We start from the raw sequence: 16742 nt of genomic DNA on the forward strand, positions 1-16742 counted from the left end.
TATGTAAATGAGCACATGCGTGCATTATCCCTTTAGTCACAGACTTTTCAGAACATGCGGACGAGTTGTCATTAAACTACAAGAAAGAACAGTGATGGTCTGTGTTCTTGATTCTCACGCTACTCGCCGCTTGTGTGTTTTTGTTTGCGTATCTGTGTGTGTGTGGAGGTGGAGGTGGGCAGGGTGCCGGGGTTTGTTATTACTAAATCGCTCATCCATGCTACTAATTAAGATGCATAGCATCCCCCCATGAACGTCAGTGTCGCTAATTATCAAACAATGTAGTGCTCACCAGATATGAGAACTGGCAGCCTCTGTAGTCATGTTACCAACCTATTACTGCTACAATTACCAAGTGTCTGTCAGTCTCCTTGTTAGTCATCGGCCTTCATTCCGTCTCTACTAATGCCTGACTTTCTTTCTCTCTTTCTCTCCCTCCCTTCTTTTCTCTCTCCAGGCTATGGCTTTGTGGATTTTGACAGCCCAGCTGCAGCACAGAAGGCCGTGTCGTCTCTCAAAGCCACCGGGGTGCAGGCCCAAATGGCCAAGGTAAGGAGTGTTTAAAAACAACTTAGTGCCGCCACTTCCCCTTGCATTATCATTAGCACTTTTGTTGCACGTCTCGCTCCCTCCGGGGATTTAATACTGTGCACTTAACACACTTCATGGACTTTGATGGATCGGAAAGCTCCCCAAAACTGGTTTTGTCCATAAACACACTTTTATAGAAAGTAATTTTCCACATAGCTTTGCTGTTTAATGACTAACTCGCTCACTCTAATACAAGAAGGCTCTTACATGTGGGCTTATAAGTGTGTTTGTATGACTATATGACAAGCTGGGAGGCGACTGCGGTGCTCGTGGGGTCTGTTTTATCTTACCGCCACTCTGTGACGGGGCAAAGCTGCAGTCTCGCGCAATCCAGCATCGAGACTTTGTCCTGCACATGCGGGTCCCTCGTTTCAAGCGGTCACATGGACTTGGTCATGTGCGGGAGCATGTGCGTCCGTGGCATCCTTCCACGGCAAACGGACTCGGGTGCCAGCATGTAAGCTGGCCCGGCTGTAACTGAAGATTGACCAGCCGCTCGTCCCGTGTTGCGCAGTGTTATTAGCCCGCTAAAGTGGAAGCAGATGAGACAAGCTGTTTCAGTTGGACAAAGAGGGCCCCAGTGAGTTCCGGGGCCGGGTTGACAGACGCACATGGAGAGGTGTGGCTTTGAGTAAGAACACACTGGTGGGGTTGTGTGCTTATTCGCCGTTGAACCTCAGAATCTTGTACCGGATATTAAGATTGGGACTTAATGTTGATTGTTGCGTATTTGGCTGTCCCCAAAAGAACATCAGTTCTATTATAAATGTATGTCGACCCTTGGTCCAGGCTAGCGGCTGTCCTTTTCGCATCTGTCTTTCCTAAATCTTTCATTCCCTTGCTGCTGAAGAGAGACTCATCACAGACTTTAAGCACAGCGGGGCTCTCTCTCCGGACATCTATGATAGACGAGCCCACATGGCTAAACCAGGCTATTTCTGTATCAGCCCAGGATTTGCTGCTGTCAGAATATTTGAATAGGTGAGCAAAATGTCAGTAGCATTAAAGCAATGAATATGCTGATGACTATGAGTGATTTTCTCAGTATTTGATCCGATCCAGAAATCCCCCCCCCCCTCCCCCTCCTTGAAGCCAAAGAAGCCCCGATGAGATGGAGCATGGCGATGGCGCCAGCGCAGATGACAGAATTGATGATAACGATGAAGGCGGCAATTATTTTGATCAAATGGGATGAGATCTGACAGGAGGAGATGATATTCTGTGCGGTGCTCAGGTGTGCCATTTCTCAAATGCACCATTTGGCCGTTTCCTCTCCCCACCAGTGTCCTTCTTCCAATATTTATAAGAGGCCAGGTTCTCAGAATACAGATAAGACGCCCGTGCTCTTTGCCCAGCGTATTTTAACACCCCTACTTTGCATCGCTCCCCTTTTCTCAGTCAATATGTTCATGAGAGAGGTCTGGGTCCCAAATCTAAAGAGCTGACCTTTTTAAGGATGTTTGTTTGCATAGGTGTGCATGTGTGGGCACATTCACAAAATCATTTCCTATTAGCATTTCTGTATAATAGTTAGTTGTTGCTTTTTTTGCGATGATCCTTTGTTCTGTTCACACAAATAGAAAGGCCAGCATTCTGTGCCGGAGCTCTGTGCTTTTATCACACTTGTGAGAGACATTAAGGAGTAGTTTGCTTTTATGGACTCCCTCTCCATCTCTGTGATGTCTCTTTACCAGGTATCACTCCCATCACTCTATCGGGTCCTCTACCTTGCCCCCTCTCCGTTCTCTCTAACCCCTTATTGCCATTTCTACATTCGTAAAAACACATTTGTATTCCCATCCACCGTGTGTTCCCCTGCCAGATATGCAGCAAGTGCAATTTATTCCCATCAATAATTAACAGCAGGCCGTCTTTGTGTCTGCCTACCTGCCAAGGTGTCTCTGACACCCTCCTCTCCGTCATGGCGGAGCTGCGTTCCCCTGGCGGGGCCGGATGAAAAGCCCAGGTGCGCTTCGGGGAAGGTGTAAATCGCAAAGACGATTGCCAACACCACAGACGACTTCCACAATAAGAGCATTCAGCCTCATTCGCTCACTCCCCCAGCTCCATTTTGTCACATATATCTCTCCACAACAAAGTAATAAACGAATAGCAAGTCGGAGCCAAAGGCTTTGCGCTCATTAAATAAAACCGTCACGGTAATCAAGTTGCGCCTTTTTTTCCTGCCTTGACGCCATTAAAGCGCTTTTATTAAGGTGCCTTATTTTAAGCACAGCTGCATAGGAGGCATGAAGAGAGAAACCGAGGGGAAGAGGGAAGCGTCACTTGATTTCCTCTTCTTCTTCCGATGTAACACCCTGCTGTCTCTCTCCTCTTACTCCCCTTGGAATTTGAAATACCAAGGCAGCAGAGATGAAACATTGCCTTCCTTTTGTCTTGCCCTCCCCCGGGGATGGTGACAGCGAGAGGGAGGAGAGGAGCCATAATTAAGATACCTAAAGGACACTTCCCCCCTGCACCTCCCTTCCTGTCACTCACCTCTACACAAGTCACAGATAAGAGCACTTAGCATAGGTGTGCAGTGTGTGTGTGTGTGTGTGTGTGTGTGTTTGTGTTTTTGAGTGTATATATGTGTGAGTGCAAGTTTGTGCGTGTATCTGTGTGTGTGTGCCTGTATACACAGTACACAAGGATTCTATTTTGTGTGTACATTCATACAAACAAATAGACATTTGAGAGGTTTTTGATTTAGGTCATGTTATCTCTCCTACAAAATTACATTCCCATAAAACTAAACGGGATTCTCTATTATGTTTGGAGGGAATTATATAATTTAGTGAATATTTTACACTCTCTCGCAGGCTACGGTCATAGTTTTCATAGTTGATGTTGTGAATAAAAACAAAGCGAAAATGCAACAGACTACTTGCTTAGGTTAATTAAAAGAGCAGGGTTTGGTTTGAAATATGCATGGCCCTACATTAATAGTTTAGTTTGTCATTTTGGGTGATTTGTTTATTGATGCCACTCTCCTGCCTATAAAGCCCAGAGGGGATTAGCCTAGCTTAGCATTACGACTGGATGCTAGAAGATCAAACAAACAAGAGTTTGTTAGTGTTTATGAGATGCTTGTTTGGTGTTTTTTTAACTCTGGAGAGAGCAAGGGTAGCTGTTTCTACCTCTTTCTAGTCTTTATGCTAAGCTAATAGCCTCTCAGATCGAACCCCATAATTAGAGCTAAGACATGAGAGGCATTGATCTTCTCATCGAGCCTTTGGAAACAAGGCAGATGGTACTTACTTATTTGAGTTAGGCTGACTGTTTCGTACTTACCAAAATGTTCTATATAATGTAACAAGTAACCAACCTACTGCATATATGGCAGGATAATAGATCAAGACATCAGTGTATGAGAACCATAATCCATGCATTTAACAACGTGTGTGTGAGAGAGAGAGACATTGAGTATAGGCACACATTTGCCTCCTCACACCATGGACTCCATCCTCCATGTCACTTTGTTCAGGTAGCTTTCCGAACTGTGAAAACTGACACATGGAGCCGACAGAATGATAACAGGTAAACGCCGCGTCGAGCTTCACGGATGCAAACCTGTCAACCAGCCGCTCGCCTCACTCTCCGCAGGCTGCCATTTTCCCCTTGAGCCAATCAGACTGAATTATGGGAAGGGCGCCCTCGATTGTGGTGTCTGTGTCGGAGAGGTAATTCCGCCTGACAGCTGCTTGCTTTCAGACAACAGCCAGTCTTTATGGAAATCATCCCTCCCTTTTCTCGCTGCAGTCGGCTTTCTGCTGATAACAGCCCGGATGAAAACAAAGCTGTCCTTTTCTACTTTTTTTTTTTTTTTTCCTCTCTCTGTGTGGAGAGCCAAGAATTTGCAAAACAACTCTGTAACATCATATGGATTCTGACAATGTACACCCTGCTTTGATGTCATACACATTAGGGCCAATATGAGCATGAAGCTGACATTTGCTGTCTTTGGATCGGACCAGGAACTCTGTGATGCTCGTGAAGTTGCATGCGATTTACCTTCAAAGGCAAAATACCTTTTTGTTTCCTGGCATGTCAAATACGCTTTCCTTCCACTGTATTTATTTTATTACTTTGTTCTGAAAAAAATGAACGAAAATCATAAAATTAGTAAGTTTCACACTTCCAAATGTCACACAAAGACAGTGTTTATTGTCATTTGACTATGATATTGATTTTGGAGAGTTTTTTTCTGCCTTGATTTGAAGCAGCGGTGGCTCAGTGCAGTGTGCCTCCTGGTTCCAATGGCCAATATTTATACGGTTCACAGAAGCTATAGGCAGACAGAAAGGCGCTGCTTGCCCTTCACGTCACATTACAGTGGGGAAATTATGCTAAAAGCGTCATTAAAGTGCCTCCATGAAGTGAATCCCAAATGTTTATGATAACACAGCGCTCACACCGGCCCATCAACCAGTAGTCACCAGCGGATGCTTCAGACGATTTAACGGTGTGAAGCGAACCGGAGTGTTCAGTCCTCCCGCACCCTCTCATTTATTCTCACTACCTTTCACTTGCTCCGTCTCCCCGGCTCGTCTTCTCCTTCCTCTCTCCCGGGGAAGATTTCCTGTCAATATTACATTTATATTCATGCGAGAAGCACGGATCCCCCTCTGGGTGGTCTGCAGTCAGTCAGCAGTCTCCTTATTATGCTTTAAAGGTGACTCCTCTGACGCCTTAGCTCCGTTCACACCCAGGACCCCACGGTGCGGCTCAACATAGGGTGACCTCTGGGCGATGATCAAAGGGGATGGCTGACGGTGCCGTTACAGTTGGTTGCTGACAACAGCTAAGCCTCCCCCCCCTCCCCCTCCCCCCAAGCATTGGTTTAATCTGGGGAGAATATAATAGGGGGAGATGCATTGTATCGTGAATACAGCGCTATAATTGGACAGACTTTGGGGGATACAGGTGCTCACTCAGCAGCATCACTCACCTCTCCGTTCGATGTTCGCCACCTTGAACGCCATGCCATTTCCCCTCTGACATCCACCGCGGTGTTCGTTCGCGAAGCATATGGTGTCAGAGCGCTGTGTGACGATCAGCACTTTCCCCCCGAAGCCGCCATCGACAAGGGCGTCCTCGTGATTATAGCCGCTCGCACGCAGCTCATTTCCCTCCACACTGGAATACAGCGAGCCCGTAAGCATGTAGTGTGTATGCATCACTCCGTTCGCTCCTTCTCTCATAGTTGTGTCCGTTAACAAGCACTCGTAGCTTCAAGCGCTTTGCCATGATGAAAGTGTAGCCTTGAGAAACTGTGTAGCATAAAGCTAATCATACTTTACCTACATATAGGCATCCTGTTGATCCCCTATTCCCTTGGCTTGACTTGCTTATGTTTTGTTATCAATAAATCAGCAGATAAGTTTGTCAGGTTAAACAATTTCCCAGTTTTAAGATTGAGTTTACGGCGTTCTTTCAGTGTTGTTTCAACAGGCCCGAGACGCTACTATTTTGTCCCGCCCAGCACAAACGTAGGCACATGGACACGGTTGAAGGAAATGGTTGAAATATCTGCAGTGCAGTGCAGACGATCTCACTCATGGAAGAAAAAAAAGAAAAGATACAATCACTTGCCAATGTGTCATTTCATAGCTGCGCCCTGGCTGAGCACACAGTCCCCCTCCCCCTGCTCCTCCCGCAGAAGTGATAGTTTTGAAGGGCAAAGCCGGTGAGAGTGAGACGGACCATCTGACGAGCGCCGGCTCCCGAGCACCTCCGTTGGCTTCCGCTGTCTCCGCCGTCTAATTACGCTTCAATCATCCGCGGGAGCTCTGCGTGCGGTAAATTATTTCGCCGAGCAGTGCGGAGACGTGCCGCCGAGCTGCGAGCATGAGAGGGAGTGAGAAACGGAGGCTAAGTAGAAATCAGTGAAAGCTGGAGTGGAAAAAAAAGAATAAAAAAACAACAAAAAAATAAAAGATGGGAGCCAAAAAGGTTGGGAAAGAGTGTGAGAAAAATGAGGTTGAGAGGGAGACAAAGAGTGAAAGACTCTGCGGAAACGGAGAGGACTGCCAGCCTCAGACGGCCGGTACAGCAGGAGACAGGCCAGCACTAATGAACAAAGTTACAAACTTATCACTAACGAGAAAGAGAAAGGACAAAGATAACTGGCAACAGACAGCATCCGCATAGCTAATCCTGCAGTAGATGCAGAGTACACTGCTGCTGTGTGAAACTTACACAGATAGAGGAATCATGTGGGTATTATTGCAATGTCTGCCTAACACTTACAGTCTGTCATTTGGCTCTTTTTTGCATGTGGTGTTATTGGTTTCCACTGTAGCAGCAAAAAAGGGATCTAATTAAAGTACAATTTAGAGCGCTTGTATTTATGTATGTGTGAATACTCTCTGTTCTGTTCCCAAAATTTCGCTCCAAAATAGCCTTGTGTCGAAATTGTAGTGTTGAAAGAGAACAGCGAAGGCCTGGATTCTCTGTAAATCCACCGCTGCCGTGCTTGCTTTGAAGCAAACATAAATGTGGCTCTTTTTTTTCCAGAGCTCTGTAATGGCCACAGTGTGCAGTTATTAGAATGCCTTTGATGTGGCAACTGTGCCAACCTGCTCGCCGTCTCCGTGAATTGATCTGGCTCAATTAGTGGGGCCCCGTGAGGGACGGCGTTCAAAGGGCCGGGTTTCCACGCTCCACACTGACACACAGGTGAAACGTTTTGCATTCAGTTACTCTGCTGGTACACCCCCCCCACCCCCCCCAGAGAAGACCACCTGTGAATAGATGGGAGCATTGGAAAATCAATGGTCGCAGCTTCAGTGTTGAGGAAAAGCTTTCACCAAGAGGGGTGTTTGGTGCGTTCTGTAACCGGTACGAGGTAATTTCCCGCTGCCACGGGCTGATTTAGGAGAACAGCAATCCTCACCACAGTTAACTCACTCACACGGCTATCTGCTGGACGTGTTTGTGTGCTCGTGTTTATATGCTTTACGTGTGCGCCGTACACAATCGCCCTTCCTCTCTTCTCTGATTCAGCTGACCCATATCAATTTGTCTTCATCAGTCATGCCAATTAACTCTGGGATTAGATTCCTCAAAGCCAAGCACCCCCGGTCCTCCCTGCATCCCACCATCCCTCCATCCCTCCATCCATCCCTCCATCCATGCGCACTTACCTCCGTTATACAGTGCTGTCACCGCGCACGGTACTGATGTTAAAAACTCAACAACCGCACCGGGCCTCTCAGCATTCGGGGCTATGAGAGCAGGCTGTCAATGTACATAAAGCGAGCGCACTGAGCACCGTTCTTTCAATGCATTTTATGTGTCAGAAATACTACTTCAAGGCTACTTACCTTCTATCCCCCGAGGAACTGTAATTTTTTCCTTGAGTGCTGCTCATGAACCCTATTTTTTTTGTCAGCTCCTTTATGCTGCGTTCGTATATCTGGCCTCGGAAACATAAAAAAAAAACCTGCCTCATCCACCTGAACACTAAACAAGATGGTGCATCCATCGGTAACTGGAATGCACCAGGTGTATAGCTGGTGGCAGAGAGGCTCCAAATAACACATGCAAGACAATGGCACACCTGCTCTCTCTCACACACACACACACACACACACACACACACACACACACATATATATAGACGGTATCAAAGAAACCGTAAATCATTAAATTACGTGCAAAGATGTGGTATCACTAAGCATATATGAGAATGTATGCATAAATCAGCAGTGATGCATAATTTGACTACTCTCTCTGCAAGCTTTCACACATGACAATCTATGCTTTCGCAACTATGCTTTTGCATAGTTTTGTATTATTTTTACGATCCACTTTGCAACACCAAGGCCAAGATGCTTTTTTTTTTACTTATTCATTCATGTATTCATTTTTCTGATGTAAATCTGCGAGATTGGCAGAATCTGGCAGTTTGTTGGCAGATTTGCGGTACTGAACAGGTAGAGTTTTAGTAGCAGGTTGCACACACTGCAGAAACACTTGGTGCAGTGGCTGTATTGGTAGGATCTAAAAGTGTCCAAAGGTAGCAAACAGTGAAACACAATTTCTTCATGAATACACTTTTTTTTTTTATTCTAGTATATCAAAGATGTGTGTGTTCTGTGCATCATCTCTAGATACTAGGGATGTGAGAGTTCAAGACATCAAAAATGTTGAAAAATATATTTAAAAAAAAGAGGACAGACAGTGACGACACTGATGTGAACAAAGATGGCAGACATTGTGAAATGCTTACAAAGAACAGAATTCAGTGGAATTTTCTTGTATTTCACAAATTATTGGATGTTTCATGTTGAGCATGATGTGATGAAACAAAAAAATACAGTTCCTGTCCTTATTACGTTGTTATATATGCTTGTAAATCAAGTGTCATGTCTTAATGCCACTTTGAAAACTACACATTTAAGGAACAAACTACATATTTGCAGCCGCAGTACTTTTTGATAGTGTGAACTATTTCTACACGCACACAGACTCAAAGTGACTAAATCATAGAGCCACGCATCTTTAATTCACCAGAAGATTTAATTTGATTAATGCAGCCTTTCTACCGCAGCGGCACAAGTCTGTACGCTAACTTTAAGCCACTGCTTACATCCAGTCGCACGCTTGTGTGAGTCCACATTCGCACTGAGAGTCACTCCGCATAGATCATGTTTAATGGTAGTGCTGGGTGCTGCAGCAGATCAGAGCCTGTATCAGTGCTCACATGTAGCGCTCTGCCAGACATAGCTGCACTTCAACAGAGTGGCAAAGTGGGAGGTGCTGTTTTCCCAATTCAATGTTCCCGTTTTCGTAGTTTTTTGAGACGGTATCCTCAGCGTTACTCAACATAGAAACACGGGACTCCCGGTCGGATGATGTAATGATCTCATAGGTTCATGTCAGGATCACCGGTTTGAATTATTTCAACTTTTTCCTGTGTTTTTCCGTAATATTTGCATGGCGGACAAGTTTGAATGAAAAAATACCCATGAGCCTCGGCCACCGTTGCCATTGAGAAGAGGCCGGTCAGAGGTAGTGAATTTAAAACGCGGCGCCATAATTGCTGAATTCCCCCACAATTGACCCAGGATTGATTTAGTTTCCTCAACACTGTTAGTGGAGTATGTAACAGTATTTTAAGCTCAGCGATCTACTTGACTGGACTTGTACTTTTTTGACTTTTTAGTAAAGAACCAGATACTTTCTGCAGTTTCTAATGTTTTAAACATTGTCAAAAATAAAACAAATTTGTTTTGTTCTCTGAACTGGAGTGTTGGAAATATCTCACTCACCCACTCACAAAAAGCACAATGTACTTTTTTCTATTACATGTATTTGTAAAAGAAAGTACAATGTAAGTACTTTTATTTCTGAGTGTTTCCTAGCAATAAACACGAGGTGATAGAATCGGTTTCCAGCTAATATTATAGATAGTTTCTCTTTTATTCACTTATTAGCCTCTTTTCAGATCAAATACATACTGTCAGTTCCTTCTCTTTTAGCCAGCTGTCCTCATATCATTAATATTACCACTCCCCTCTCTTTCCCTCTATCCTCACCCTCCTTTTCTCTAATGCATCCCATCACCCTCTTCAGAGAGTTCTACAGGCTTGCCATGTTACATCACACCGACCGTTTCCATTTGCAGTGGCTTCAATCATATGTGAGTGGTCTGCAGCGAGTCCAGGCAGAGCAGATCAGGGCTCCGTCCTGCTGAGGGTTGATGAACCAGCTCTGTGACACCAACACAGTGCCTCTCTCTGCCTAATGAGGAAGAGCAAAGCCAGAGTATCGGGTCCCTTTTCATCCTTTTCATCTCACAGACACTGCTCCCGAGAGTCCCTGTGTGTGTGTGTGTGTGTGTGTGTGTGTGTGTGTGTGTGTGTGTGTGTGTGTGTGTGTGTGTGTGTGTGTGTGTGTGTGTGTGTGGACACGGCCGTGCAAGAGATAGATAAAGACGGGCAGAGATGGAAACGGAGACGACAAAATATCAAACACCCTTGATGGTGTGAAATGTTCTTTTTTTCTGTACGATGTGCATTTTTAGTTTTTTTTAGGCTTTAATCCGACTTACATCTTTTATTGCATGTCAAAGAGATAACGAGAAGAAGAAAATGCTTCGTCGCTCTGCTGAGACACATAGGAGGGATCTCTGCCGGGTCTCAGAGGTCTAAAAGGTCGCAGTCAGCGCAGTTTATCTAAGCTCAGAAAGGGGCCTAGACCTCAGGACACGCATATAGTGTATGTACACACACACACACACACACACACACTGTGGAGGGGAGGATGCAGAGGAGAGGAGACGGAAAGAGTTGAGCTGAAAGAGGGCTGGCGTGGAGGATGTTTGACCTGCGCAGTTCTTCTTCCAGGGTCTGGATGGAGTATGTGATGGTCAGCAGTTCAGAGGGAGAAACTGAGAGGAGACGGGTGGATGTACGGCACACGGGCGTCTTAGCCCCCTCTGAGGTGATTTCACATCATTGCAGCCTCCAAAGTCTTTCACATCAAAAACAAAGCATCGGCACATTTCTAAAATCCAGCTCCTTGGTATTTTAGCGTGTTTCCGGATGACAACAACTTTGCAACGTCTCCACTCCTTTTCTTTTTAAATCTGAGAGTTTTCTTACTAAAGTTGTCACTGTTGCACAGCGTGTGCGTTTTAATGATAAAGCAGTTTATCTGAGTTTATCTGTTTCGCAATTTTGTTCTTTCTCTGCACATTTATTCACATCAACTCTCATCTAGTTGTCACTAGATTCTGCACTGCCCTTTCCGTGACTCCACGCTGTCACTGTTTTGTCTGCATGCGTTGCGACGTCTGTTCTGCGTCTGCATGCCGGTTTCGTTGTGTCGTCTCACTCTCCTGGCCCTCTTATCTCCTTTCGTCTTTGTGATATCTGTCGCCATTTCTCATTCCTCCGCTCCCGAGCTGTTGTTCCGTCTCCCGTCACTTACAGTATGTTTGATGTTTGGCCCCCGGTGCTGGTTTGTTGCGCTTTGCTTGTTGCGGCATTGTTTTCGGTGTTATCTCTGTATCCTCCATGCCGTCTTGAGGGGTTGCTTTCGCGTGAGGGTTATCGCGCTGCCGTCTCTGGTTTTATCCTTGCGTTATCTCGCGGGTTATCTCGGCGCTGTTGTCCTCGCGTTATCGCGTGCCACCATCAAGGTGGCGACCTTTCTCTCTGACAGCATCTTTAAGACGCTCACAGGGATGTCTCGCCAACTCCTTTTTTTTTTTTAGCTTTTTCGGACTGTTGCGAGTAATTATTGTGATTTCTTTTATTTCACCTGTTATTTTTTTGTGGATGCTGCGTGTCAAAATGTTTGAGTTGAAGTTTGTTTAACTCGCATGCTTTGTTATCCCGCGTGCATGCTTCATAACGTTCGCTTGGATGTGTACTTTTCACAGGAGTCAAACGCGCTTAGCTCTAAGGAAACGCCTTTGTCTCCGCCAGCGACTGCGATCCGTCTGCCGCCATCATTTGTGTATGCCTGTGTTTACACTGCTTCAAGTCTGTGTTGCTACATTTGATTCGGCGCACGGTATGATTCATAGCAGATGGCTGCCTTCCTCCTGGAGGAGCGTGACAGCCGAAGGAAGTCAAAACTGAGAATGGTAGACGAGATAGAAGAGGGAGGGAAAAACCAGCGATGTGATTACCATCAAACCGTTCTCTCCATAGAGGGAGCATCCATCCGCATCCGTCTCTCTGCTCGGTGTGTGACATAGATGCAAAATGTCTCCCGGGCTAATTTGCAGAGCGGTACGCATGCACTCTTCACAGAATCATTTTGAAGTTAGCAGTCAAACAGATTCAGCTCGTTTGCCTCCGTCTCGTGAAATAAGACTGGAGACCCCTTTAAATATGTACTCCGGGCTGTTTGAACCTCAGTCGATCTGCTAATGCCTCTTTTCCTTCCCTTTTGCTCCTTCTGCACTGTATCTTTTTGACATCTTCCTCTGGTGTTTTATACACTTCCTTTGCTGTATATCTAAACAGCCTTTGGCCTCCTCAGTCTCGCTGGTCCTCATGAGAACGAACCAGGGATTTGTATGCCATATGTTTCCATTGCGCTGATATGGTCCTCACTATAGCAACCTCCGGACCGCAGCACTTTCTTAACAGGGTACCTACACCCCTACACCAAAAAGGGAGAGCTAGCAGGTGGGGAGTCACAGGCATCTTGAATAATGATCAGCCTCTCTTAGGCCCCTCTGAGACATTGCGGTAACATACGAGGATGCTCTTCGCTCCTTATCTGGACCGACTGCACCTCGAGTTGTACCAGCTGTGTTCGGAAGCGGCCCAAACTCAAGAGGAAGTGCAGTTTTAGTGTTTTCATAGAGCAGGAAACCTCCTTTCCTGGAACATCATCTTTTGGAAATGTTAAATCCAGGAAATAATGAGAGTGGACAGCGTCCTGTAATATTGTTGGGTGAAGAATATCACACGTTTCACCCTCAGCGTGCAGGATAATGGTACATCTCTGGCACTACCCGCCTCCAGTTATTATAGTCCTGAAACAAAAGATGTCGAGGACGTTTACCTGATGACTGTTTCTGATCAGCTTCTCTTAAACTTCCTGTAACTGCTCTTCCCATATTCTCTATTCGTTTGTACTGATTAACTGAGGAGCCTACATATGTCTGCACTGTGTAATGATTACTCAAGCTCACTCGCTGTATGGACAAATTTACACCTTAGCACTGGTTCTGACATATGTTGAGACCACTGTTTCCTCCTTCATAGCTGCCACCCGCTGCTAGTTTGTAACATGAATTATCATGTTCACTTTCGCAGTGTGACTGTGAACTCTGCACTAAAATGTAAATTACCTGCTACCATCTGTAATGGTTTTAATCTGTGTGTTCTGACTATATAGCACACATTCAGACATAATGATTGGGTCCATGAGGTACAGAGCTACTGTCTTTTGTCATTCTTGTTAGACGGCAATTGTACTTTTCTCCAGGGAGGCCAGTAAAAGCTCATAAGCCATACAATAGCTACTAGAAAGTATGATTGAATCATAGCTCTTGTAGCCATGTTTGGGCTATTTATCAATATCCATCCAGTTTTCAGTTGTATAACTCACTTTGGGCTTCACGGAGCAAAAGTCTCTTAAATTTATCTCAAACTTTCTTTAATGAGAAGTCAACACCAGAAGCAACAAGCGTTCTTTAACCATCCAAACCTGCTCTTACCCTGGAGTGCTGAATGATGAATCCCACTTGATCATAAATGGGAGGGGTGTTGCCTATTATTAGTGTAGGTATTCCCCCCACCCCCCCCAACACAATATAAGGGCGGCAGCTGTTGTTGTGCAAAAACCCTGGCACGTGCCCAACAACTGGAGAGATGCCACCTTAAGAAAAGTAAGAGAAAGAACTTCAGCAGGAGGGAAAATGAGGTACTGGTAAATAAACTTCAAATTTAAAATTTGTGTTGAATGAACAATTTGTGGACTGTAAAAACATTTTTTTTCTTCTCTGTGTAAGAGTGCTTTCAATCACTTGTAAAAAATGTTCTCTGACCTAACAAAAGAGCAAAAATAAGAAAACATTGGCGGATGCCAGAAACCAATGGAAAAAAATAAGGGCAAGTCGTGGAGACATACAAAAAATAAGAGGAAACGTGTTCTTATATCGCTTCCTGCATGAGGCCCTCTGAGCATTTATGACATAGTAAGACATGCATGTCTTTGTTCCATGGTTTAAGTTGTTGCATCTGACTTCCAGAAGGAGGACTTCTTTCACCCTGATAAGTCAGTTCTGCAATCCCCATGGAAACGGTGGAAAGCTGTCAGTCAGTGTTGTTGTTGTTGTTGTGCCTGAAGTCAGAGGGGGACGGGGTGGGGTGGGGTGGGGTGGGAGATGGTACAAGAACCAGAGGAAGTAGAGATGTGACTCCAATCAAATTATTGGCCAATCAAGTCATAACGTGAGTAATTCAAGGCTTACATCGACGGCCCTAATCAGATTGCCCGTGCATTAGAGGCTCAAAGGAGGGCTCTTAGCGAGCACGCTCAGCGGGGGGTCTTGGAGGGAAAAGGTGCTTTGATGGGAGACGAGAGATTTGCTTTTGGTGGAAGTGTGTGTGTGTGCGTGTGCGTGTGTGCGTGTGCGTGTGCATGTGCATGTAAGACTGACTAGCTTTAGAGGTTGTTGAAGTGAAACCTGCCTCTCTACCTTTTGGAGCAACACTGTAAAGGAGGGACGGCCAGGCTCGGGGTATTGGGAGCTTTACAACGCCTCTATGTCGCCATCTGTTTCAGTGCCATTGTCCAATGGCAACATCTCTCATTTGCCCAATTATAGAGGAGGATTATGATGTGTTTGTTTCCTGCCCGTGGGCTCCCTGGCCACATCTGACTCATGTTTTAGGCAGAGAAGTATCATCTATCCTCTAATGAGTCCTGCCAGGATAGCCTAGTTAAAGTCACATTGTTATTTTTTGCCCCCTAATGGAATTTTTCAACACACATGGTATGTACATAATAATATTGCACGTTATTTGTGTGCCACATCTGCATGCAGGCAGCTGCAAGATAGTCTGGAGGATTTTCTGATCCCGAACCCTTCGCTGGTGATATCTCTGAGGCCAACACGACCCGGTGTGACTGGGGGGGGGGGGGGGAAAGCAGCTCGCCAGGAGAGCTTACACCTGGAAAAACTTCACTATGTGGCCAGCTATTGAACGGAAGGCGCTCCAACAAAAGGCCGGGCCCTCAGAAAGCTCTGGGTTTCCGGCATCTGACACTGGTGTTGAGTGCTAATCGTGCTCAGTTTCAGCATCCTGGGTCCTCAGAGAACAAAAAGAAAAGAAGAAAAAAAACAAATCCTGGCATGTTTTTGTGCAGATTCGCATGTGGAGGGTTCCTGAGTTAGTTACCCTCACCCCCCTCACCCATACATATAGACACTCATATACACTCCAATCTCCCCCAGCGTTAAGGGATCTGAATTGTCGAAACAGCTGCCAAGGGAACAGCTTGTCTCAGAGAGAGAGGAAAGTGAGAGAGGTGGGTAAGAGAGAGAGGGAGCACCGGGTGGGGGGGGGGGGGGTAATCAGTTTTTGGAAAAATACTGCTTCTCCCTCCCCTGCCAAGATTTAGTTTGTGTTGTGGCTTTTTTTTTTTTTTTGTTCTTCTGGGCCAGCGTAGCCCTGGCACTGTGACTCCAACCACCCAGCCCTCTCACCGCGGTTAATTCAACAATGGGGGGGGTTAGGTCGTAAACTGTCAAAAACACCAGCCAAACACAAGTGTGTCTCTTTCTGTGTGTGTGTCTATGTGCGACTGCTCTGGCGGTGCCGACATGTTTTTCCCCAGTTTCAGCCATATGCTTATTTGTGGGTGACAGTCAGGCGTCCATAAAAAACGGTTTATTGTTGTGATACCACAGCAAGTATCCATAAGTGAGCAATCACCCCTTTTTTGTTTTTCCTTTTTTCTTGTTTTGTTTAGAGTGCTGGCAATCTGCCTCCACAATATTGTGCCATGTGTCCCTGTTCGCCCACACACTTACTCTCAAATCTGATGCCATCACAACTGACTGACTAAAGCCATTGTACCAACAAAGCACCAGCTGAACAAAAGCTTACGCGCGGTGGATCGAAGTTTGACGCCCGCCGCGTGCCGTAGAGCGAGGAGGAATCAACAGGAGCGTCCTCCCTTTCCCCTAATAAAGCTCGTCAGCTCAAGAGGAAGTGACAGGTTCAACGGCGTTCCTGGTTAGCACAACAACCTATGAATAACCTCATCTCATAAAACATATGGCCCTTCCATCAAGCGTGCCGCAAACAAGGCCGCACGTGTGAATTAGGGTGTCAATCAAGAAGGAGCTAATAGCTGCAACGCTTTTTGTGTTTCTATCAACGTCTATATTTTGCCAAAGGAGTTAAGTATTTAACAGTCATTTCTGATTAAAATATATTATGTATTATTATCAAGTGCCAATTAAACAATAAATAAAAAAACAAATCAACCTTAAAGACAAGCAAGCAATCAAGTGGCGCAAACCATGTGTTATGATACTGACAACGTATTCATGCATCTCGTCAGCTGCATATTGGTAATATATATTACAGTGATGTTTTTTCCAGCCTGTAGCCTGGGAACCAGTTAAACATGTTTGACTGAATAATCCCAGAGCCAGTGCTCAC

The 16742-nt window shown here is 45.5% G+C and overlaps 1 protein-coding gene across 4 annotated transcripts in view; it reads left to right on the top strand.

The window, feature by feature from the left end:
• Positions 1-16742, top strand: part of rbms3 (RNA binding motif, single stranded interacting protein) — a 236651-nt gene that overhangs the window by 118299 nt on the left and 101610 nt on the right. For all 4 annotated transcript variants that reach the window (XM_068711238.1, XM_068711242.1, XM_068711239.1 and 1 more), the window contains one exon: positions 458-549. In XM_068711238.1, the coding sequence (XP_068567339.1) occupies positions 458-549 (92 nt within the window). The remainder of the gene's footprint in view (positions 1-457; positions 550-16742) is intronic.

Source organism: Cebidichthys violaceus, unplaced genomic scaffold (assembly GCF_023349555.1).
Source record: "Cebidichthys violaceus isolate CVI_PGR_0920_01 unplaced genomic scaffold, fCebVio1.0.p SCAF_16, whole genome shotgun sequence".
Lineage (NCBI taxonomy): Eukaryota > Metazoa > Chordata > Actinopteri > Perciformes > Stichaeidae > Cebidichthys > Cebidichthys violaceus.